The sequence below is a fragment of the Zophobas morio genome, unplaced genomic scaffold, assembly GCF_036711695.1.
Source record: "Zophobas morio isolate AGI-343-1 ecotype UQ-CSIRO unplaced genomic scaffold, CSIRO_AGI_Zmor_V1 ptg000012l, whole genome shotgun sequence".
Taxonomy (NCBI): Eukaryota; Metazoa; Arthropoda; class Insecta; order Coleoptera; family Tenebrionidae; genus Zophobas; species Zophobas morio.
In genome coordinates, this window is record NW_026972117.1 from 17,897,238 (window position 1) to 17,921,331 (window position 24,094).

Below are 24,094 nucleotides of genomic sequence, written 5' to 3' on the forward strand. Positions count from 1 at the left end.
ATTTTTACAAAATAAAGAATGAATAGTTTGAAAAATCCAAAAAATAAGTAAGTCAGTAGCAGAAAATCACTTAGAGAATATGAAAGTAACGTACCTAAAGAGGTTGAGTTAAAATTGTGCTACTTTCTGCAGAAATAAGTGTAAAATCACTGCATAAACTGAATTATAAATGCAAGGTGATTATAAAAGTACTCCGTTTTCATTAGGTGCCAGAAAAGAACAAAACAATCATTTAAACAACCCTGTTTTTAAACGGCCAAACCGCTGGAGTTTATTTTACACAGCAAGCGAAAATACCTACTCAGCATCTACATACATTACAATCTTGCATAATCATTGAAGCAGAAAACACACCGAGGACCAATAAAAGTGACAATTGCCCTCGTTGCAACCGTTTTAGCAAAACAGATGTTGTTTCCAAGTCCAGGTTATCAAGGGATTAATATTCACTTCAGTGGAAGTTTCAGCTTACATGCGAGCAATTTTTAACTTGCTTATATTCTATGATTTTGGAGATAGTGTTCAGGAAATCGTTCCAGTTTTTAATTATAAATCAGCACGCGAAGCAAGATTTATAACCATTGTTTATTCCATAACGGCAGTGTTTTACAGAAAACTGCCCATTAAAACTAATGCGGACTCAGTTTTAGGAGTTAATGTTAAAGAAAGAATTCCGATTTGTTTTTGGCGGAAATAGCAGCTAAAACGTGAACGGTTAATTTATGGGCTACACATAAACATCAAGAAACCATCAACAATAATACGTATGTGCAGTTTAACAGTAAATGCTAAATTATATCTATAGGTAGCAAGAAACTCAGAATTAGGAGAATAGTTTAATGCTTTTGCTATTATTATTTATTTACATTATTACTGTATTAAAAATTAATCGCTTAATCCGGTTGACAGTGCTCCAGTAATAGATTTCATATTTCTGTCTGAAAAACTTGTATGAACTCATTTATTTTATCTGTTATCGCAATCACAGCCCATTTAATTCCCCTCAGATTTATGATTAGTGTTCTCTTGTACACATCAAGATCGATATATTTATCCCCACTAAAGAGCTAATGGTATTTCGCCAAAAATGATGAAAGGAACGCCTGTTGAAAAATATTGCCATGTGATATTTTTCTTTTACATTTTGATGCTCCCTGAAACTTAAGCTAGTAACACTGGATAAGACTTTTAAATAATAAATGATTATCTGTTATAACAACAGCTTCGTAATTTTGATAGTTTAACCCGTTTTCGTTGAAAGAATCAGGGTATTGATTTCAATCGGTAACGATGTATAATTTTTAGGTCGGTCAGTTAATGTACTCGTCATTGATATAAGTAGTAAACATTAAAGGTCCCGTATTAGATTCTGGTACAACTCCACAAACATACTTACGTTTACAAGATTTATGACCACTTTATTGAAGATAATACAATTACCGAAATAATATCGGCTCAAACATATTCCGTCAAATCTGTTTTTCTTTTTCATATTTCGTCCGGCTCGGAATTATATCTTTCTTTTTCTTATTGACATCAGTGGCGGCTCGTGGATGTAGTTAAGAAAGTATATACAATTAAAATTTGTCTTCAATATATGTTTGTTAACAGTTTTACTCATATTTGTCGATTTTTGTCGACCTGCTCATTATATTGACGAACACCGAGGGAACATGAGTCGTCAAACAGTTTCTGGATGTTTACTTGTCCCAACAAAGCCAAATTCATTTCATTATGTAAATACGGTTTACATGCAGAATGTTTTTTAACGGTCAACATGTTTTAAATCACAAACTGCTGTAGTAATCCAAGAAATGTCTTTTACGCTATTTGTAAATAAGACACCGGTAAACAATTAAACACATTTTGTTCACTACAGTCTCATAACCAGTTACTCTTTCCTTAAGTAAAATATTTGCTGTAGATATTCTTTACCGAGCTAGTGTTTTTTTTTCTCCATGATTCTTCCAGTGAACAAAGCACTTTTCAATTTAATTTTTTTGTATATTCAGTTAAAAAATATAGTTGTAGTATATAGGGTGATTTCGAAATCTGTACAATTAAAATATAGGGAATAGCTCAGAATAAGATTTATTGCACTGTGTAAGTTCACATTCCTAAGTGGTAGCAGTGTCTAGGAAAAAATATTTAAAATTAAATATAAATTGTTGTTCAAGCCTCAAACTCACGAGCGTGGCCGTGATAGGACCGAAAAAATACTGCAAGCTGAAGAACAAATTTTGGAACGCGTAGAAGTAGAGCTCGACATCAGCACTCTTCGACTTGCAGCTGAAGTTGGAATTTCACAGTTTATAGTGTATCGTACATTAAAAAAACAAGACAACAACATACATCCATACCACGTTCAAAAAGTGCCTGCTAAGATAAGAGTGATTTTGGCAAATGATATACCTTCTAAGAAAAGAGGGTGGGTGGGTGGGGCTAGTACCTGCTAAGATAAGACTAATTTTAGCAAATGACATATCCTGTAAGAAATTTAAATAAATTATTATAAGAAAAGACACTGGGGACTCCAAAACACTTTCAGATACTTTCCAAACAGGAATACCTAGAACCTTAAGATTGTTTTAAATTTTTCAAAAAAAAACAGGGTCCGAAAATTAACTGAAAAACAGGTAGGTCAGAATTTTCCAAAAATAGAACGCCAAAGTCCCCCAAAAGTGTTTTCAGTAATGGTTTACAAAAAAATTTCCATGGGCTCCCAAAATAATACACCATGGGCTTCCAAGAGTCTCCCGAATTAAAAAAAAATACTGCCGTATTCAAGACTTTTTCAAATTTGTAAAAAATAAAACACTAAAAGCTCAAAAGACTTTTTAGGTTCATCCAGCAACAAAACACCAGATTCCTTTAAATTTATCCGAAAATAAAACACTGGGGGTCTAAAATTAACTGCGAACATTTTGAACGTAGGGTTTTGAAAACATTTTCACAATTTTTTGACACGTCAAACATTTTTAACTGTTTTTGCTCATTTGTACCTTCGCTCTATATCAGGCATACATTGTTGTCAAATGTTAATTAAATATGGACGAGAGAAATATTAAATAAAATTTGATTATTAGTTATTGTGATACAGTGTTGGGCAGTATCTAGATACTTGTATCTAAATAAAGTATCTAGATACATTTTTGGGTACCTAGTATCTGTATCTAGATAAAATCGAATTTAAGCACAAAATATCTGTATCTAGATACAAAATTAATGGCGCAGATACAGACACATTTTTTGTTTCACTTTTTTTCAGTAGTTATTAGTTGAGTTATACTAGTAGTAATTTTTGATACTTCATGTTGTTGATTTTGGTCACATAAACAAAAATAGAGATAGGAGGTCCACTAATAGTGTTCTGTCACGGAAATTTTCATATTTTAAATACCATCATTTCCTACATTGTAGCCTTCGGTACTTATACTTACATCTTTAAATATAATCCTGAGGGGTAATAAATCTAAGCCATGGTGAGATGGTATTTTAAAAAACCATAAACCACAATTCACTATTCACTGCGTTTTACGCTTATCGAGGCAATGCATTTTATCTGTGTACCTGAGCAACCCGGGTCCGGTAGGCCCGCTGGTTGTATCTGTGTTATTAAATAAGAGTAATTTTAATAGTAAAAATATTTGTTTAAGGTATGTTATTATTTTTAGAAAATAATAATTGCGTGTTACATAATGATTAATTTGTTCAATTAGCACAAATTACCTCTGTAATCGACTAATCGAATGTTCAATACATACATTTCTCTCGCATAAATCGCATATTTGTTACTGTTTTATACCTTTATTTTTCAGACAAATGTGGCATCTTTTTCTGTTGACACATGCGTCATTTTTTCGCTTTTTCATTGTTGGACCTAACGCGAGGTGGGCTTGGCAGGTCCGTTTTGCCCTAGAATGTGCCGATTATGTTTAAGTGTAAATCTTGGGCAATAAAATTAATATTTTTACAACCCTCGGTAGAATAATTTATCGTGATATATTCTCAGAAATCGTGAAACGAGATTAAAATAAAATGAGTTTCAACAAAAATTTGAAAATTTAAAGTTGCACTCTGGTGATTCCGGCCTGCCAGGCAGCCTTTGATCCTATAAGGAGTTTAAATACCTTTCTAAGAAATTGTACTTATGTTGCCTTAAACGGAATCAGCAATTCTTCCGAAAATGTATATACCTGCCGCACCGGGATAGACGATACCGGACATGGTCATAAAAATATCGTAAGCCGATATTGAAAAGTAATAATGTATGACATGTTGCCGACAACAGACCTTCAGCACAGAATAATCATTTCCCGTATTCTTTTGAAATACTAATTTTAATGCTGGAGATAATTATTAGATATACTCAAACACAATTTGGACACTAGTATGGAAATAAAAACAAAAACAAATTTTTTTTTAAGCGTACGTAATAAATATTGCACAATTTGCGACACATCAAACAGCGAAACGATGGTCTATTTGCAGGAAAAAAAAAAGATTTTTCAGTCTTGAATAACTATGCTACAGTAAAATGTTTATTTTTTAAATTTAATACCACAATCCCTTCTTCTGCACCTGTGGAACGGGTGTTTGGTAGCGGAAACCAAATTCTGACACCAAGAATGAATAATTTAGGTGACAATACGTTCGAAATGTTGTTAATTTTAAAAAATTCACTAAACAATACATAAAACAATACATAAACATGTTTTCAGTTATTTTATTCGCCAAAGCTTCAAAAAGTATCTGTTTTCTTGTATCTGTTATTAGATACATTTCGAAAAAATCGAAAACAATCTGTATCTAGATACTTTTATCTTCCATATATCTATATCTGTATCTTTTAAAAGTGTCTGTCCCCAAAACTGATTACTAGTTATTGTGATAATGAATGTGTTATTTAGTTGTTAAACGTAGCAAAAGAACCAATTTTAAAATCATTGCAACTCCACCAAAATGTGATAAGGGATTTTTCTACTGTTTTTATCAGACTCACCAATTGATTGTTAAGAGCGTCGCCATTTTCCAGACACCCAGTATAGTGGCCATATATTGTTGCTTATACAAGTATAAGCGTCTAATTCATGTCACAAATAGTTTGAAATTTATTCTATTTCACTTCGCTGCTGGCATTGTACAAACCGAACGATTAACTTTAGAAAAGTTGGAGAATCAGTTAGTAGTTCTGCAGTTAACTTCTCAAGGTTGACTAGATTTAATAGGACACACATATATGTTATAAGTCCTCGATGAGACACAAGAGGAAAATCACATTTGAAAATTGAAAAACCTACTTCTTTTCTTTTTTACAGGAATTTATCTGCTTTCATTTAATTGTCTTGACGAATAAAAATAAGAGTGAGATTGTTTATTGACCATTTCTTCAAAAACTGTTCACTCAAAGTTAAGTTGTTAATTTAAATTGTCTAATACTTGTGGTTTTTTACTCTAAATATCCAGAACGCGAAGTTCGCGCGTGACTGGGATTATCTATATATTGTATGACCATTATTGCACGTGTTGGAAATGATATCGTGTCGTTTATCAATTGTTTGAAAGTTCACCCGATTTCCCCGCACTCCGTGCTAGACCAAATGTAAACATAAGTATTCGAAATAATTTTTAAAGTTTTAAATAAAATTGCTGAAAATTTTGTATCCGAACAGCTTTCGTAGTAAATAATATGCCTTTCGACAAAAACCCAGTGGAACTTGTTTGCGTGACTACCTTCACAGATTTCGCATTTCTGTGTATTCCGCTCTACATTTAGTATATTTCACGTATGAAAATAACTTTTATTTATTATATTATTACAAAATTAAAACCGTAAATACGAGCGTAGCTCACGACCGTATTTATTTGTGCGCACCACGCGAGGATTACAAATGCACTGTTATCCTTGAGAGCAAAGCGAGTTTATACTCTTTGAATATAAACCATAAATTCACGCATACTAAAAATGTTAGAAATATTTTGCAAAATAGTCGTTATTTTTAACACCCGAACTTTTATCATACGTAGTAACAGTGATTGCAACAATCGTAAAACAACCCTAAATTTTAATACCTGACCTAAATTTTCGCATATATACTTTAAACTTCGTAATATCGAAATCAATATTTAAATCTAAAAAGAAAAAGTCACTTTGTTTAGTGGGTTTAACGTCGTAGTATCGATCACGTATCCGACCCGGCTTAACCAAAATTTGAACAAAAATAAACACCAAAACCGTGATAATTAAGCGCCAGCTTCGTATCACGCTTATCCACTTACACTCTCTAGTAAGCAAAATTCGACACGAAAACAACTCCTGCCAACAAAGCGCCAAAGTCACTCCTGGCAGTATTAACATGTTAGCGAGATCGATGGCACCGCCGAGTCCCCAACACAAACACTTGTTGTAGTCTCTCAACACATAAAAGTAAAACTCGGCGCTCGTTCTTAAAAAACGACGCAAACAACAGCAAACTTCATCAAAGTTGGGCGGCGACGAGCTACTAAAATTTAGCAATTTAAAGTTGGCGCCCTGCGACCCCAATCGCAGCCACTTATCCTGCATTCTTGCGGAAAAGCATGGGACGCTTTTAAAAACCGCCCAGACGAACCTTAATTCATAATTTAGTAGAGTGTATCTGTAAAGGTTCGTTAAGCGGTCGTTCCGATGTATCGCCGTTCCATTTACACACAGACCTGTTGCACAAACAGCTTAAAACAATCTCTTTAAACAAGTTGACAAACGGTCGTTATTTCGCAGTGGAATTCAAAATTCGGGGATTCGAAAAAACATATTTCGCGAGACGAATCGGGGGAAAGAATACGTTTAAATAAACTGGCTGCGGAGTCACACTTTGTAGAGAAGTGGATATAAAATTTTAAACTTACACAGCAGTAGGTGAGCAATATAAAATTTTGACACAATGTTGAAGGAAATTACATTACATTGTTTGTTCTTCAGGTGACGTACGAAAATAGAATTACAGCTTACAATGTACTATGCAGATTTTCATCTATCACGACTACGATCACAGTCTTGTAGTTATCTAGCCAACCGCCCAGCATTTGAACGACTTATATGGTGTATACTTGAAAGAATATATTTTATTAAAGTATTAAATATTAAAACTAGCTGCTATAATTATAACAAATGTGTTTCAGCCTCTTAAAATTCTTTAATACTTTAATTTCAATCAGAGTCAACAGTTTAAATTAAGTCGTAACGTCATTATTACTGAGTTTCTACCCACTAGGTTAAGTTTAGTTCAAGAAAACTGTCAAACATAGGTCACGGGCTTTTTCAGAGACCTAAATTAGTATCACAGTGGTTGTGTAACATTTAGTGAATATATTCCTGTCAACGAACTCGGCATAATCTTATATGTGCCGCGTCTTCTCGTCCGAAAACTGTGTCTTTAGCTAACTAGGTAGTAAAGCTACGTACTCGTTTCCAAGTGCAATTTTTAAAGTGATCACTTCCTCTAAAAAATTGGTTGAAAGTTATCTCGATAAAACTTCCCTCGCTTGATTTTGCGGAATTTTATTTTTCCTGATAACAAAACAGTATAGAGGGTACTAGTCACAGTGTAATAGAAAAAAGGTTTCACCTTCTTAAAAAAAGACAGTTGGGATCCCCGAGAAGTTTTCAAATTTTTAAAAAATACATTTGGGCTCCGAGAAGGTTTTAGATTAAAAAAAAAGACAGTTGAGACACCCGAGAAGGTTTCACAATTCCAAAAAAATACATTTGGGGCTACCGAGAAGGTTTTACAATAAAAAATAAAACAGTTGGAACCCCCGAGAAGATAAAAAAAAGACATTTGGCGCCCTCGAGAAGGTTTTACATTAAAAAAAAATACAGTCAAGATCCCCGAGAAGGTTTTATATTTTAAAAAAAGACAGTTGGGAGCCCCGAGAAGCTTTCACATTAAAAAAAAACACAATTGAGGCCCCCGAGAAAGTTTTACATTAAAAAAAAACAGTTAGGACCCCCGAGAAGGTTTCACCTTCTATAAATATACATTTGGGGTCTACAACGTTTTGTAATTTTATATTTTTAAAAATGACATCTGGAACCCCCGACCCTGGATTCACATAAAAAAAGACATTTGGCGCCCCCGAGAAGATTTTACATTTTTAAAAAACGCAGTTGAGATCCCTGAGTAGGTTTCACATTCTTAAAAAAAAACTTTGGCCCCCCCGAGAAGGTTTTACATTTCTAGAAAGACGTTTGGAATCCCCGAGAAGATTTCATATAAAAAAAGATACTTGGCACCTCCGAGAAAGTTTTACATAAAAAAAAACAGTTGAAAAAAAACCATTTAGCGCCCCCGAGAAGGGTCTACATTTTCACAAAGCACAGTTGGGATCCCTGAGAAAGTTTCACATTCTTAAAAAAAAAACGTTTGCCCTCCCCAGAAGGTTTTACATTTAAAAAAAAAGGCAATTGGGATCCCCGCGAAGCTTTCACATAAAAAAAAAGACGATTGAGGCCCCCACAGAAGGTTTCACATTAAAAAAAAAAAACGACATTTCGAGCCCCCGAGAAGGTTTTGACAGTAGGAATTTCCGAGAAGGTTTCATCTAAAAAAAAGACAATTTGGGCCCCCGAGAATGATTTACATTTTTAAAAAAAGACAGCTGGGACCCCCGAGAAGGTTTGAAAATCCCAAAAAAATACATTTGGGGCTCTCGAGAAGGTTTGACAATAAAAAAAAAACAGTTGGAACCCCCGAGAAGGTTAAAAAACAGACATTTGGCACCCTCGAGAAGTTTTACATTTAAAAAAAGTATAGTTGAGATTCCCGAGAAGGTTTCCAATTCTTAAACAAAAAAAAAAAACTTTTGCCCTCCCCCTCCCAAAAGGTTTTACTTAAAAGAAAAACACATTTGGGGCCTCCGAGAAAGTTTTACATTAAAGAAAAACAGTTGGAACCCCCGAGAATGTTTAATCTTCTAAAAATGTACATTTGGGACTTCAAGGTTTTATATTTTTGTATTTTTAAAAATGACAGCTGGGACACCCGATAAGGATTCACATAAAAAAAGACATTTGGCGCCCCCGAGGAGATTTTACATTGTTAAAAAACACAGTTGGGATCCTTGAGTAGGTTTCACATTCTTGAAAAAAAACATTTGGGCCCCCCGAGGTTTTACATTTTTAAAAAAGACATTTGGAATCAACGAGAATGTTTCACATTTTTAAACAAAAAAAACATTTGCCGCCCCCCGAGAAGGTTTTACATTAAAAAAAAACACATTTGGGGCCCCCGAGAAGGTTTTGCATTAAAAAAAAAACAGTTAGAACCCCCGAGAAGGTTTAACCTTCTAAAAATAGACATTTGGGGCCTCCAAGGTTTTTTATTTTTATATTTTTAAAAATGACAGCTCGAACCCCCGATAAGGATTCACATAAAAAAAGACATTTGGCGCCCCCGACGAGATTTTACATTTTTAAAAAACACAGTTGGGATCCTTGAGTAGGTTTCACATTCTTAAAAAAAAACATTTGGGCCCCCCGAGAAGGTTTTACATTTTTGAAAAAGACATTAAGAATCTCCGAGAAGGTTTCATATAAAAAAAAGATATTTGGCACCCCCGAGAAGGTTTAATATTTTTAAAAAACTGTTGGGATCCCTGAGAAGGTTTCACATTCTTAAAAAACAACGTTTGTCCCCCCCCTCAGCAGGTTTTACATTTTCAAAAAAGACATTTGGAATCCCCGAGAAGGTTTCATATAAAAAAATATATTTGGCACCCCCGAAAAGGTTTGACATTTTTAAAAAACTGTTTGGATCCCTGAGAAGGTTTCACATTCTTAAAAAAAACGTTTGCCCCCCCCCAGCAGTTTTTACATTTTTAAAAACGATAGTTGGGACCCCTGAGAAGCTTTCAACGATTGGACCCCCGAGAAGGTTTCACATTAAAAAAAAAACGACATTTGGAGCCCCGAGAAGGTTTTACCAAAAAAACATTTGGTGCCCCCGAGAATGTTTTACATTTTTAAAAAACTCAGTTGGAACCTTGAGAAGTTTTTATATTTTTAAAAAAGACAGTTGGGACCCCTGAGAAACTTTCACATTAAAAAAGAAAAGACATTTGGGGCCCCCGAGAAGGATTCACATTAAAAAAACGACATTTAGAGCCCCCAAGAAGGTTTTACATTTTTAAAAAACACAGCTGGGATCCCTGAGAAAATTTAACATTAAAAAAGACGTTTGCCCCCCCCCCCCCCCCCGAGAAAGTTTCACATTCTTAAAAAAAAGACTTGGGCCCCCGAGAAGGTTTTACATTTTTAAAAAACACAGTTGGGATCCCTGAGAAGGTTTCATATTAAAAAAAGACAATTTGGGCCCCCGAGAAGGTTTTACATTTTTAAAATAAGACAGTTGGGACCCCCGAGAAGGTTTCATAATCCCAAAAAAATACATTTGGGGCTCTTGAGAAGGTTATACAATAAAAAAAAAACAGTTGGAACCCCCGAGAAGGTTTCATATATAAAAAGACATTTGGCGCCCTCGAGAAGTTTTACATTTAAAAAAAGTACAGTTGAGATCCCCGAGAAGATTTCACATTCTTAAACAAAAAAAAACCTTTGCCGCCCCCCGAGAAGGTTTTACATAAAAAAAAAACAGTTAGGACTCCGGAGAAGGTTTAACCTTCTAAAAATATACATTTGGGGCCTCCAAGGTTTTATATTTTTAAAAATGACAGCTGGAACCCCCGATAAGGATTCACATAAAAAAAAAACATTTGGCGCCCCCGAGGAGATTTTACATTTTTAAAACACAGTTGGGATCCTTGAGTAGGTTTCACATTCTTAAAAAAAAAAACATTTGCGCCCCCCGAGAAGGTTTTGCATTACATTTTTAAAAAAGACATTTGGAATCCCCGAGAAGGTTTTATATAAAAAAAAGATATTTCGTTTGCCCCCCCCCCCCAAGCAGGTTTTACATTTTTAAAAAAGATAGCTGGGACCCCTGAGAAGCTTTCACATAAAAAAAACGATTGAAGCCCCCGAGAAGGTTTCACATTAAAAAAAAAACGACATTTGGAGCCCCCGAGAAGGTTTTGACATTTGGAATTCCCGAGAAGATTTTATATAAAAAAAGACATTTGGTGCCCCCGAGAATGTTTTACATTTTTTAAAAACTCAGTTGAAATCCTTGAGCTTTTACATTTTTAAAAAAGACAGTTGGGAACCCTGAGAAACTTTCACATTAAAAAAGACATTTGGGGCCCTTGAGAAGGTTCCACATTAAAAAAACGACATTTAGAGCCCCCAAGAAGGTTTTACATTTTTAGAAAAGACACTTGGAATCCCTGAGATGGTTTTATATAAAAAAGACATTTAGCGCCCACGAGAAGGTTTTACATTTATTTAAAAAAAATACAGTTGGGATCCCTGAGAAAGTTTCACATTGAAAAAAAAACATTTGGGCTCCCCGAGAAGGTTTTACATTTTAAAAAAAGACAGTAGGGTCCCCCGAGAAGCTTTCACATTAAAAAAGACGTTTGCCCCCCCGCCGAGAAGGTTTCACATTCTTAAAAAAAGGACTTGGGCCCCCGAGAAGGTTTTACATTTTTAAAAACACAGTTGGCATCCCTGAGAAGGTTTCACATTAAAAAAAGACGTTTGGAGCCCCCGAGAATGTTTCACATTTTTAAAAAATACATTTGGGCCTCGAGAAGGTTTTACATTTTTAAAAATGGCAGTTGGGATCTCCGAGGTTTCATATTAAAAAAAAGTTTGATGCCCCTGGGAAGGTTTTACATTTTTAAATAAAGAGGGGCGTATTCTCACCTTTTCGAGAAAGTGAGGTATTTTCATCAATTTTAAATTTGTTATGACTGCATAAACATAGATAATACACAATGCGAGAGAAAAAAAGAAAAAAAAAAGAAAAAGAAAAGGAAAGGCCAAGTTTGGATTTGAACGTGCGACGTTCCGTCCACATTCCTAACTGGTAACCACTAAACACGACCGGGATGCCTTACGCTAATGATAATCTGTTATTATACCGTGCATTACGTTTTAGCAAAAATTTCGACAGCCAGGTGAAAAAAAAGAGGACTCATACACCATACTTACAGGACTATATTGTTGTATAACAGTTAAATCAAATAAACATTTCACAATTCTTTGAAATGACGCCATCAAATTATTGATGGGGATAATTAGCAAAATTTTGGTTAACATTTAACCATCTACATGATATTTCTAATATACATATAAGATTTAATAAGAATCGGTCCGGCAGTTTCTGAAATTACGTGTCCAATAAAAGTGGGTACAGACACTAGATAGACAGACAGACAGACAGGCAGGCAGATAGACGGAAACGGGAGGTACTTTTTCGTACTCTAAGGGTCATGAAACGTCAAGAAAATATAAAATTGGACAGATCATCTCTCTTAAACCATTCCTAACATTACAAGTAGGCAAATCCTATATAGAAGGCTATAGAAAAATAAAAAAAATTACAACTGAGGTAATAGGAGTAACATCCTAGGTCCACAGAAAGTTAATAATGCTATAAATATGTCAGCATATTAATGTTACAACTTGATGACTTACGCATAAATACAGTTGGTTAATAAATGTAATAAGAAAAGAGTTAATTTTGCTATTAATTTCAAACAAAACGTATGAATCCTTTAGGATCTACTTTTTCATGCAAAATGGTTATCGAATATAGATTTTCATCACAATAAACATTAAACAATAAAAATTTTCGTAACATTTATTCAGCATGTTTCATGATGAACAAATTATTTTACAATGAAGCCCATTTTAGTGTAGTTTCTGTAATTCGCGTTTAGCTGAAATTATCGCCTTCCTTTGAATCTTTTATTTCCTTATTTCTTGGTATTGCACAGGTTCTTATATATAGCCTTCCTATTTCCGTTAGTCGGTCTGTCGGAAATGTTTTAAAAAGATTAATATTTGTAATTATACTACAGGGACGTCCAAAAGTAAAGTAAATATAAAGTTTATCTCAGTATATGGCCATCTGTGTATATTTTGCTATGTGAACTTACAAAAACGTAACTAAAATATGTGTAATTTTTTTTCCTGAAAAAATTAATGGATTATTTCAAATTTTGGTTAAGGAAATCGCCCTTAAAGCGTGCAGCTTAATTTACGAATTGATTATTCACTCCTGCTTTAAGCCTACGTTATGCGATTTTGTAAAAAAAGTTGGTCGATGGTTATTTTATTTACCGCCACTGCTTCTGATTCGAACACATTCTAAGGTATTATGAAAACACACTATATTAATTGGTTTAAAAACTGAAATATAATGGTTATGAAAATCTTGTCCTATAAGCCTACTTAACAACAAAGTTTGAAATAACGGTGTCATATTCATAAGGAGTTCATGAAATAGAGCTAGTTATGCAACTGTAAAAAGCGTAAGAGTTACTTTTATGAAAGTAGTTTATTAAACAAACTATGCCAAATAACCGCTTCAACTTTATGACATAAGTAAAGTGTGTACCGAAAAATCTCCTGGAAAAAGGAACACTTTGAACTTTTAAAATACTTATGTCGAGCAAAAGTATAAACAAAAACATTTCGACGATAAGCTTCAATTCCAGTTCTAGGACCTAGTTTCAGCTATACGTATTTAACTTTACATTTAGAAAATGCAAAGCTTTTACTTTTAACTCCCACTTAAGAGATAATTGAAGTTTTTGTAATAACATGTTTATTTCGAGTTAGAGAGCAAGAGCGCAAAGCTCCACAACTAGTAAATCCGGCGCTGGTTTACTAAAAGTTTATTCACAAAAGATGCAAAAAACAAAATCGTCCTTTTGTTTGTGTGCGTGTTGATGCAAAACTCAATTAAAACCGAATCTCCAAAGCAGCTGCGCATAGTCCCACACAAAAGGGGGTTTATTGGTTTCAATTCTTTAACATCTCGTAGCATTCCAACGTAAACGAAACTTATAGAGATCGTCAGGTTATCACAAATACAAAAATAATGGAGGTGTTTGCTGGTTTGAATAGGTACTCGGAGTTGTAGGGAATTATATAACAGCCCTGCGGGTTTCAAATGAATGATAAAACGTGAATGCAGAATAAATTTACTTCACGACAAAATCGGTCATATCAATGGGAACATTCACGACAAATTGCGGTAATTGGAGTTAATTTTTTTGTAATTTAAAACTTGTTTCCATTTGAGTTTTTTTAAACGGTTATTAGAAATTATGTGTTCTTACCGTCTTGGTTTTGGGATCCTTGTTTTTGTCATCCTTGGATTTGTGTTCGTGATGCTCTTTGTGATCCTTATGCTCCTTGTGATCCTTATGTTCTTTGTGTTCCTTGTGATCTTTGTGATGCTTGTGATCTTTATGCTCCCTATGTTCTTTATGATCCCTGTGATCCTTCGATTTGTGATCCTTACTCTTCGCCTCGCTCCTCGCCTCGACGTTATTATCGAGCGCGGAACGATCATTGTTGTTTCTGGAAGTCTTGTTATTTTTATTGGTCCTTTTATGTTTCCGCTTCCGCCTGTCCGGAATGTTGAGATGGGAAGATGCTATCACGGTCTCCTGCCTGACGGGGAACGGCCTGGCCACATCCGACGGCGGCGGCGGCGGCCGCTCCTGGAGGCGACTGTCGGGATCGGGCGACAGCGGCAGGATCAGGATATCCTGTTGGTCCACCGCCAGCGACTGCACCGTGTGAAACCTGCTTCTTTCGGACGCCTGATGCAGGTTCTCGGCGTCGGACGAGCACTCCGACGTGGGCGGCGTGGGGGCGGCGGGCACCTGCACCACGTACACGATGGGGGGTGTGTAGCAGGGCACGGCGACGGGCTGAGGCGGCTCGGGGGACAGCGGCCGGAGGTGGCAGGTGCTGGGCGACGGGGGAGCATCTTCGTGCGGAACGGTGGAGTGGATGGTGACCACCGAAGGGGCGGGCAGCGGCGGCAGGCTTTGGGAGAGGGAGAGGAGGTCATGGGCAGCTTCGGTCTCTTCGACGCTGCGGGGGCGGACTGCGGGGGAGTCCCGGTCGGTACTAGTGCTTGTGGTTTTTTTGCTCGTAGGCGGCGGGGTGCCCACTGCACCGTTGGGGATGAACTCTTGATAGTAGCCTGCAAACAAAGAGGGAGATAAGTGACGATTAAATTGTGAGGGTTTTGTACTTTCTGAAAAGAGGTCAACGGAGAATACAATTCACAACTTAATTATAAAAAATTTTTATAAGCGACTTCTTAAAAGAACTTGACAATTAAGATTTTATTTCTTTTACTCCCGTTATAGTTAAATCGTGCAAATAACAAGCCTACCCTTTTGGCAATTTAATTTATTACTATTTTACAGTCTGTTTACAGTTTACAGACATATCTGCATACGAGATAAATATTGCGTTATAAGGTTATGCACGCAGTAAAATTTGTTTGTATGAACATAACGTTAAACAATTCAAAAACCACTCCATAAAAAGGATTTAACAATGCTCTCAAAACTTTCGTATTTTTAGTGCAATCATATTCATAAGTTTTCTTTTTAATACATTCACAGCACTTTGAAAAATTAATGATCAGCTTTAGGATATGGAACTGTTCTTTGTCAAACTTTTATTCGGGGACCCCACACACAATCTGAATTTATAGCTAAAAAAATATATACAGGGTTATGATAAAGTAATGAATAAAATTCATAAAAAGCCCAGCATTTATTTTTGAAACAAAAAATGCAAAAGCATGTCAAGACTTTCATTTTATTCTCCATCTTCTGACAGTAAAAAAAAATTGGTCTAAAGAGTTTAGACAGTACTTCCCTCGCTGTCGGAAACGTGACGACCGCATGTCTATTATGTTCTTTTTTTCGCAGTAGATTTCATTATTTTTTTTTGAGTCACCCGGTATATGCAAATTCAAAAAATATAAATGGAATGATAAATTACAAGTACAGACTCATCATATTTTGTATATTCTAGATAGGATTTATTCGGCAAACTTTTGAGCTGACGGCATCAGTTTTTTGTAGAAGATAACCAAATATATTTTGACTAAAAGTTTATTATGCTCTTTATAACCTTAAAACATTTGCAAGATTTCAAAACATTCGGTTCTGGAGTTCCTGATTAAATCAATAAAATACATTTACCCATTCATTAATTTTTTTGGGTCACCCTCTATATGCAAATCCAAAAACTATGAATGGAATGATAAATCACAAGAAAAGACTTATCATATTTTGTACATTTTAGATAGAATTTATTTAGCAAAATTTTGTGGTGACGTCATAAATTTTTTAGGGGGGATGAGCAAATACATTTTGATCAAAAACTTACCATGCTTATGATAACTTTAAAACACCTTCAAGATTTCAAAGCATTCGGTTTTGTAGTTCCTGAGTAAATCAGTAAAATAAATTTACGCATTCATTAATTTTTTTGAGTCACTCTGTATATGCAAATCCAAAAAATATGAATGGAGTGATATATCACAAGCACAGACTCATCATATTTTGTACATTTTACATAGGATTTATTTGGCAAACTTTTGAGCTGACGTCATCAAGTTTTTGGAGGGGATAACCAAATATATTTTGAGTAAAGATTTATGATGCTCTTTATAGCCTTAAAACATCTGTAACATTTCAAAACATGCGGATTAGCAGATTCAAAATTAAATTGCAAAATGTTGTTTTATAATTTTGATTTTTTTTCCAAAAATCTGGACGTTTCGGTTAAAAACTCAATTCGGAGTCGTAAACTACATGTTTAGGACAATCAATTTGATCGAAAGTGAATTAGAAGGGGTGGACCGATAAAATGGCCACCTAGGTCTCCGGATCTGACATCGCTTGATTTTTTTTTGGGATATTTAAAAAGTCGTATTTACATGTACAGACCTGATAATTTAGACGAGTTGAAAGCACGAATTCGTCATGAAATGACTCGTATATATGTATATGTCCCTAGAGTATTGAAAATTCTGTCAATCAGATCTACCATCGTCTGGGCTTGTATCAAATTGTGAATGGGGCACATTTTGAATAATTTCTATAGCATAAAATATTACTCCAAAGTATTATTCTAGCTCCGCCCACCCGCCCTCTCTTTTCTTAAAGAATACCTTATAGTTTTATCTTAGCAGGTACTAGCCCCGCCCTCTTTCCTTAGAGGGTATGTCATTTGCCAAAATCAGTTTTATCTTAGCAAGTACTTTAGTTAGTTATGCTTTAATGGATTTTTCTTTTGTTGTTTTTGTGTTTGTTTATAATTTATAAATGTCTTATTAAGATGTTTTTTTTTGGTTTATTTATTAATGAAAAATAACAGCTTGTTTTATTAATAATAATGTACAACGATTAATGACTGCTGGTTATTATGGTTATTACCCTAACAAAATTAAAGGTGGATTTCAGTCACCATCGTTAGTAAGAAATCGGAAAGTAAGTAAGTCGGAGGTATTCATGCTAATTTTAGTTTTATAAAATTAAGTTTTTTCGTAATCTACATCATAAAGAAATTTTTATTATTTTTTTTTTGTACTGAAGAGTTAATCCGCCAGTTTATTATCATGATTTTTTAAATTTTGTAGACATTTTTGCATGGCATATTTTAAAAAATCAATATTTCGGTTCTTTATGGAAATTTTGTAACGCGGTTTTCACCACTGTTTTCAGCTTACAAAACTTTAGAGATCGTACTAGATATATTTTCGACTTTATTTGTTTTGTTTGCTTTTTTTTACTGCCTATCGCTCATAACAAAATATCTAGTACGACTTTTGGAGTTTTGTAAGCTGAAAACAGTTTTCAAAACCGTGTTCCGAAATTTCCTTAAATATTTGAGATATTGATTTTTAAAAATACGTTATGCAAAAATTTTACTAAAATTAAAAAAAAGTATGATCACAAACTATTTTTAACTAAAGTATCCTTGTGTTATATAAAACACGTTATGGACAACTTATATTTAAAATTTCACAACCATAAGTCTGTTAATACTAGAAATATTACATTCTGAAAATGTATCGAAAATTCCATGCAGGAAACGTAGCAACTGGCTTTAAGTGGTAGCAGTGTCTAGAAAAAATTACTTGAAATCAAAATATAAATTGTCATACAAGCCACTATTAGAGTTTCGTGACCTACCATAATGAATGGCACAATACGACCAGGATTAAGAACCAAAAAAGCGGCGCACTGATAAGCAACGTGCAAAACCACGATAAGAATCAGTCATGTATCACTTGGTTGCCGTCCTGTTTTCGGTTAATGTCTTTGACAATGGTGACAGATAATATACTGCAGGCTGAAGAACAAATTTTGGAACGCGCCAAAGAAGAGCCCGACAGCAGCACTCGCCGATTTGCAGCTGAACGTTGTATTGAAACTGAAAGTGTACATCGTTTTTACTCGAATTAAGCTTTATATTTAATAATAAAAAATACAAGGGTTGTATCAAACAAAAAAGAAACTGTATATGCTACATTTAATTTTATTACATATATTTTATATTTAAGAAATTCGTATGTTTACGATCAGAACACATTTTTACTCCACCACTTGTGCTGCTAATGTGTGATTCTAAGCCATTGCTTGCAGGTTCTCTTCCAATACAAGATTATTGTACACAATTAAATTAATTTTATTAAATAGAGTTTCGAAAAAGTTTCTGTCACAAATGTGTGTCGTAACAAAATTTGTCAGGCGGAACACGTCATGGAAAGACGTGTTTTCTCTGATATTATTGGTTCTGTCTGGAGTTAAAGTGATTACTGTCGAGTATAACAAGATTACAACACTTTTTTGTCGAGAAATTGATCAATTCGTTTAATGAACCTGAAGGCTTTCTTTTGGTAGAGAGATTTAATTTCTGGAAAAAATAATGTAAACATGTCGCCAACAGGCTTTATTTGAATTTTATTTTTTTTGGTTGTATTTATTTTTATTTATAGTAGAATCTAGGAATAAGATACTGAGAAATATAATTATTTATATCATAGATTCTCTACGTAGATTGTTGATTATATTGTTTACAAAAGTATCTCCATCATAATCCTCCATGCTAGTGGAAGTAATGATTGGGTCGCAATGGACTTTTTTTCTCTATCATGGGAAAAACGTCCCATTTCTTGACAGCGGCTGCTAAATAATAATTTGATAATTATTGTTGGAGTTAAAGTGTTGATCTGTAAGAGTATATTATCAAACACGTACACTTGTTTTGTCAATAGTCTGTTTGACTACATTTAAAAACATCCATGAAACGTTATCTAAACACCAGCTCTCGAATTAAATAAACACACCACAAAATAAGTACGTGGGATAATTGGTGCATTATCCGTTAAATCTGGTTTAGATCTACATAAATTAAATGCACTAAATGCTAAAGTTGAACTGTAACTTCCTTCCTTTTCTCTCACGAAATTTCTAAACACCAGCAAAAACCACATTTCGTAGCTTAGTTTTTCAGGAGCTACCGCAGTTCCGTATCAGTAGAAAGCATCCTCAAATTCCTCTGTTCCATCTCCGCCATTGTGAATCCGTCGGCGTCCGTGTCCAAAAAACACAAATAAATCAGTATACGTGCAGCATTCCGGGCCGGTGGCTCCGAATAGGCCTCCGAAGAAGACCAAACAAGAAAGGAGGAAGTGGAGTGAAGCGAAGGCAACAGGGAATTGGCGCGACTCCGAACCGTTGGCATTTGGCCCGCTCGATTAAAGGCATGGCGAAATTTCCGTTCAATTTAGTTTCTTGTTGCGCCCGTGAATGGCTCCGCCGCCCCGCCCGCCCCCAGCGCTGACTTCCAAAGTAGCAACTACTCCTCGGGGAGGTGTTGTAGATAGCACGACGCGATCGATTACCGATTTCTTTCGGAGATTTCTTCTCTAGAGCAAACTTTCTGATTTCAACGCCACCAGTTCTAATATACTACAGTGTAGTTCGTTCGATTAAAGGGAGGGCGCAGGGGGAGGAATGAGCAAACAACACGCGCTTTTGTCGGGGGTGACGTGACGAGGGAGGAAAGGGAAAGGCGTTCGTTATTCATTCAAAGAACGGCTTCGGAAAAATTAGGGTAGTCAACAAGGAAATCCCGCTTGGAAATTTCTCGATCTATCATTCTCTTATTAGGTATTATAATTTTTGTTTCAAAAGGGGAGTTATCGGGTTTTTGAGAATTTTGTTTAATCGGAAGCTTAAATATATTTATATGTGGTTTATGAATCGGTTTTGACTTTTTATCTTAGGCATCCAGACTTGCGGGAAAAAAATAAAATATTTTAAATATAAGAAGAACATTCATATAAATTTCTGTGTATAGGATTCCCACCTAAGGTTTCTTAATAAAAATCCTTCTGTCAGTTCTAAACTCAGAATTTCTAATAAGATTAAGAACGGAACATATTGCTCATCTCCACACAATTCAGAAAAGCAATATACCTGAGTAAAGTTTTGTTTGAGTCCGCGTTCTCGGATTTAATATCGAGTTTTACATGTAAAATGAAATCTATTATGGGTTCCTGCTTTAAATACACCGTAGGAAGAGATCGCTTCCCTTAGAAGTTATACCGTTTAATGGCTTTCAGCTTGCTATAAAAACACACATCCTCTACTTTATCGAGACATTTAAGTGCTGAATGTCTATCGTGCTTACCAGCCATTTATCCTAATGGAAGCTTTGCTGTCGTTCACCTATGATGGGGTTAATAAGCGAATGAATCTGCCCAGACTAGCTGTTAATTCTACTGATTACGAAAACGGAGTGATAATTAATTGAGATATTTTACTTGCTGCACTAACCCTTCTGAATGATTGGTGTTTTCAATTTGTTACCAATAATACGGGTTGTAACGTGCCAGCAACAGTTGTGTCTATGCAGTTTTAGTCGTCTGGGAAAATTAATCATTTGCTAATTTCTTATTGAATGGTTTTTGCACTCATAAATCTCAAATTTCACGTTCACTATCATGTTGCTGCTCCACTTTTTGTTTATCTTTACCCTTAGGGTTGTTAACTGAAATGGAATTTGTAATGCGATGATCTTTGCGTTTTATATCTAATGTCTAACACAAATAACCGCCTGAAGGTTAATCGCTCCGACGCAAGGTTCAGGTGCACCAATGCACTGACGGAAGACGTAAATTTGGGTTCATTTAATTTTACTAGTACTTTTCATCAAAGGTTTCTATGAAACTGTTTTGACGAAATTTTGTCACACTCATTTACATTTTGCTTTTTTAACAAAAATATAAAATAATTAAATGGAACGATAAAACGGAAATCAAAATTTATCAAAACTGCTTGCCAAAATATTTTAAAGAGCTTTTTCGGATTAGTTACTATTTATTTTTTGTAAATAATTTATTTAATCGTTAAAGCTTTAACGCGAATATCGTGTATAAATTTTCATTGTTATTTATAAAATCAATAAAAGTATTACTGTTAAAAACGGGAATAAACTGTACAATAAGTTGACGAAAATTAGTTATTAATTTAATTCATTAATTAATTAATGAAACAAAAACTACAGATCAATTGATTAATTAAAAATGTAGTGGTCTCACCAGCAGTACAGAAGGTTACAGTGCAATTGTTACCTTCCATATATCTATACGTTCCTCAAACATATAATACTAGCAGTAGTATGTTATACATTCTACAAGAATTATGTACACTGGTTAACAAAAGTCGGTTAACAAAGTTGTATAAATCTGTGATGAAAGTAACCTGCAAGTTTCATTGTTCCTTTTTTTAATAATTGTTTCAAATTGTTTGCATGACTTGAAGTTCCGCATAAAATTAACTCATAGGTTATTAAACTTTCAACTTTAGGAGTAGTACAAGAGAATGTTAGTTTCAAACTTACAGAATAATTTTTCTTTAACTTACGTAACTGACAATCAATCAACAAATTGGATCTTGGAAAAACTGGTAGACAACACTGAAATTGGGGGATAGTTATTAGCATCATTTTAGTTATAGTTACTTTTTAAATATTGGATTTTAAAAACATGAGGGAATGTTTCCTTTGTTACGTAAATTGAAAGTAAAAGCTAAAGGTTTTTTAAAACTATATTTAGGTTTGTATAAATATTGTATGTTTGTCAAATTGCTCATCGTAAAATGAATTTGGAACAAATACTTATCTCATTTAAATTATTTGTTCCAAATAAGAAATTATTAATATGAACAAGTAAATCAGAGCAGTGACAATATATTTAATATTAAAGAGTTTTGGTTTAATATTAGTTGTACAAATTATCGATTGATCAGGTTTAATTTTCTATTGTCAGAACAACTGAAACAAAAAAAAGTTTCACTTCATTTAAAATTTTAAAATAAAGAGTGTATTACATAACTTGTTGAATATTACGTGATTCAAAGTATCATTTTGCTTTCTAATAGTCGGTTTGCATAGACAGCGATTAACTAATATAAATACGACAAATCGACCAATGCATTAATAATAAGATATTTCATTTTTATTCCAATTTATGAACTTTTATTGTCTTTTTAATATATATGTTTTACTATGATTCATACATTAAATCAGATTTGCTACGCTTTTGGTTTTTCCAGATGACTCAGATGTGACCGTCATGGATGTTAGAGGACTTTTACGACTTGGTTCTTAGAATCTGAACGAATTTCATTACCACTTGGATGATAAGATGGAGTGTTGGCAAGGAGATAACCTAATTCATTGATGAGCAAACAATTAACCACAAATGCAATTAATATTGAAATCATTCTATATATTTTTAAAATTGACGCAAAAAATAAAATACATTGAATGTTAACCCGGCGCATCCACCAATTTTCCGTTAAACTAAATTTACAGGGATAATTTTACTCCAATGTAAATATACTCATTAGTAATGTCAAATTTGTCAGTTTGCAATCGGATATACGCGAATAAAAGTTGGGGTTCCTTTTTATTCATAAATATAATGATGTCTGAAACAAGTTTCCATGTTAATTTTTTTTATAGAAAAAGTAATTAGTTGCATTACAGTATGGTTATTCTTGAAGACGTTCTTCGTGGTACCAGCAGGCTCTATTTCTTTGTTATATATTATGTATTGGAGAGAAAAAGCCATAATTTGTTTTATGACATTTCACATACATTATCGGGTTGAATTAAAAAAATAAGCAGGACAATGCAGTTTGAATTCTCCTAGTAAAATCACATGAAAATAAGCTATCAAGAACTATTAAATCATTCTTTGTTCTTCTGTATTCCAAAGGATCCATATTCATGAGTCTCCTGATGTGTTCGTAATTGTGTTGTAAATACCCTTGCTCTATTTTTAATCTATTTAAAATAGCATATACGCAGAAATTTATTCTTAACTGCTTCTTGTGCTTTCACATGGATAAGATAATGTGGAGATCAAACGATAGAATTAAGCTCTAATATACTTGTCGATCTAACAAGGAACACAAAAGCTAATTTTAAGTTGTCAACGGAGAATACTTTTAAGCACCTATTAATTAAACCAAGAAATTTATACGATTTAGAAATAAAGCATTGCATAAGATCATTAAAAGTTATTTTTTGGTGTATTGGTACCCCTAAATCTTTTATTTATGTAACCCGTGAAATTGTCTTAGTCGTTAACAGAATAATCAAACTCAAGTAATGATCTGTTACGAGAAGAGGATATTATGAAACACTTTTTACTATGGACCTCCATCATGTTATTTTGAAACCAACCAACGGTGCTCTCAGTATCTCTGAAGTGAAAGACAATTTTCAGTGGTTCTTACATCCTTATATATTTTAAAATCATCCCTAAAAAAACAATATACTAGAATCATAAACTGATGAATATCGTTTCGAAACAAGAAACAACAAAAGATCCTTGGGGAACACCTGAGAATATTAACATAGATTTAGATATGTGATTACCCAAGAAAACGATTCCGGATAAAGCTATTCAACGATTTTTCTTTGTAGTGCTTAGTGATAAAAAAAAGTGCTTCAAGAGAAGCGATGTGCGGTGGAAAATGAGATAAAAAAAGTGTTTGTAGGTTTACTAGGTAAAAAATAGAAAGAGAATAATTGTAGGGAATGGAATATTGTAATGAGAGTTGATAAAAAAAAGGAAATTAAAAT

The 24,094-nt window shown here is 34.2% G+C and overlaps 1 protein-coding gene across 1 annotated transcript in view; it reads right to left on the bottom strand.

The window, feature by feature from the left end:
• LOC135128400 (neurotrophin receptor-interacting factor 1-like) overlaps positions 1 to 24,094 on the bottom strand; it is a 65,579-nt gene that overhangs the window by 6,784 nt on the left and 34,701 nt on the right. Inside the window, exon 2 of the mRNA XM_064055307.1 lies at positions 14,230 to 15,107. Coding sequence (XP_063911377.1) covers positions 14,230 to 15,107 — 878 coding nt within the window. The remainder of the gene's footprint in view (positions 1 to 14,229; positions 15,108 to 24,094) is intronic.